We start from the raw sequence: 2,038 nt of genomic DNA, 5'->3' as shown, positions 1-2,038 counted from the left end.
TATTTTTGGGTCTCAATGCTCCATTTTTGTGTCTCCACCCCCCATTTTTGTGCCCCCACCCCCATTTTCGGGGTCCCCCCCCCGTTTCTGGTACCTTGTACCGGCTGCCGTAGGTGAGGTCGAGCTCGGACTCCTCGGGCCGCAGGAACATGCCGGGTTTCTTGGTGTTGAGTTTGGCGTAGACGGCCTCGCGCGGCTGCACCCGAACCACCAGCTCGTTGCGTTTGCACTGGCGGGCGAAGATGTCGCCCGGAACCTCCCGGAACTGCAGCCGCACCTCGGCCTTGCGCTCGTTCAGAGCCTTCCCACAGCGCAGCACGAACGGGACACCTGGGGGGGCATCATCGTTGTCATCGTCATCATTGTCATCATTGTCATCGTCAACATCAACTCATCAACATCATCAACTCATCATCATCATCAACGTCATCATCGACATCAAATCATCATCATCATCATCATCACCATCATCATCATCATTGTCAACATCAACTCATCAACATCATCAACTCATCATCATCAACATCATTGTCAACATCAAATCATCATCGTCATCATCATCATCGTCATCATCATCAACGTCATTGTCAACATCATCATCATCACCATCAACTCATCACCATCACCCCCCGTCCCTCGGCCTTGCGCTCGTTCAGGGCCTTCCCACAGCGCAGCACGAACGGGACACCTGGGGGGGCATCATCGTTGTCATTGTCATCATCATCATTGTCATCATCGTCATTGTCAACATCAACTCATCAACATCAACTCATCATCATCAACAAATCATCATCATCATCAACGTCATCATCATCATCATCACCATCATCGTCAACATCAACTCATCAACATCATCAGCTCATCATCATCAACATCATCGTCAACATCAACATCATCATCGTTGTCAACATCAACTCATCACCATCAACTCATCACCATCACCCCCCGTCCCTCGGCCTTGCGCTCGTTCAGGGCCTTCCCACAGCGCAGGACAAAGGAGACACCTGGGGGGGCATCATCGTCATCGTCATCATCATCAACATCATCATCGTCATCGTCATCGTCATCATCATCAACGTCATCGTCAACATCAACATCATCAACATCATCATCATTGTCAACATCAACTCATCACCATCAACTCATCACCATCACCCCCCGTCCCTCGGCCTTGCGCTCGTTCAGAGCCTTCCCACAAAGGGGACACCTGGGGGGGCATCATCATTGTCATCATCATCATCATCATCATTGTCATCGTCAACATCAACTCATCAACATCATCAACTCATCATCATCAACAAATCATCATCATCATCATCGTCATCGTCAACATCATCATCATCAACGTCATCGTCAACGTCATCATCACCATCAACTCATCACCATCAACTCATCACCATCACCCCCCGTCCCTCGGCCTTGCGCTCGTTCAGAGCCTTCCCACAGCGTAGGACAAAGGGGACACCTGGGGGCATCATCGTTGTCATCGTCATCATCGTCATCATTGTCATCATCGTCATCATTGTCATCGTCATCGTCATCATCGTCATCATCATCGTCAACATCAACTCATCATCATCATCAACGTCATCGTCAACTCATCGTCATCATCATCAACGTCAACATCAACATCATCATCATCAACATCATCAACATCGTCTTCGTCAACGTCATCGTCATCATCAATTCATCATCATCATCATCATCATCATCATCATCATCAACGTCATCGTCAACATCAACGTCATCAACTCATCATCATCATCATCGTCAACATCAACTCATCATCATCATCAACGTCATTGTCTACATCAACTCATCATCATCATCGTCATCATCATCATCATCATCATCATCATCATCATTGTCAACATCAACTCATCAACATCATCAACTCATCATCATCAACGTCATCGTCGACATCAAATCATCATCGTCATCGTCACCATCATCATCACGGTCACCACCATCACCATCATCACCATCATCACCACCATCACCATCATCACCATCACCATCACCATCACCATCATCACCA

The 2,038-nt window shown here is 47.6% G+C and overlaps 1 protein-coding gene across 1 annotated transcript in view; it reads right to left on the bottom strand.

The window, feature by feature from the left end:
• Positions 1-59: 59 nt before the first annotated feature.
• The window catches only part of G6PD (glucose-6-phosphate dehydrogenase), a gene marked incomplete at both ends in the record, with an annotated part of 11,350 nt that continues 9,371 nt past the window's right edge, over positions 60-2,038 (bottom strand). Inside the window, one exon of the mRNA XM_017840011.1 lies at positions 60-330. Coding sequence (XP_017695500.1) covers positions 60-330 — 271 coding nt within the window. The remainder of the gene's footprint in view (positions 331-2,038) is intronic.

Source organism: Lepidothrix coronata, unplaced genomic scaffold (assembly GCF_001604755.1).
Source record: "Lepidothrix coronata isolate B3197 unplaced genomic scaffold, Lepidothrix_coronata-1.0 Scaffold658, whole genome shotgun sequence".
Classification (NCBI taxonomy): domain Eukaryota; kingdom Metazoa; phylum Chordata; class Aves; order Passeriformes; family Pipridae; genus Lepidothrix; species Lepidothrix coronata.
This window is presented reverse-complemented; position numbering and strand designations above follow the sequence as displayed.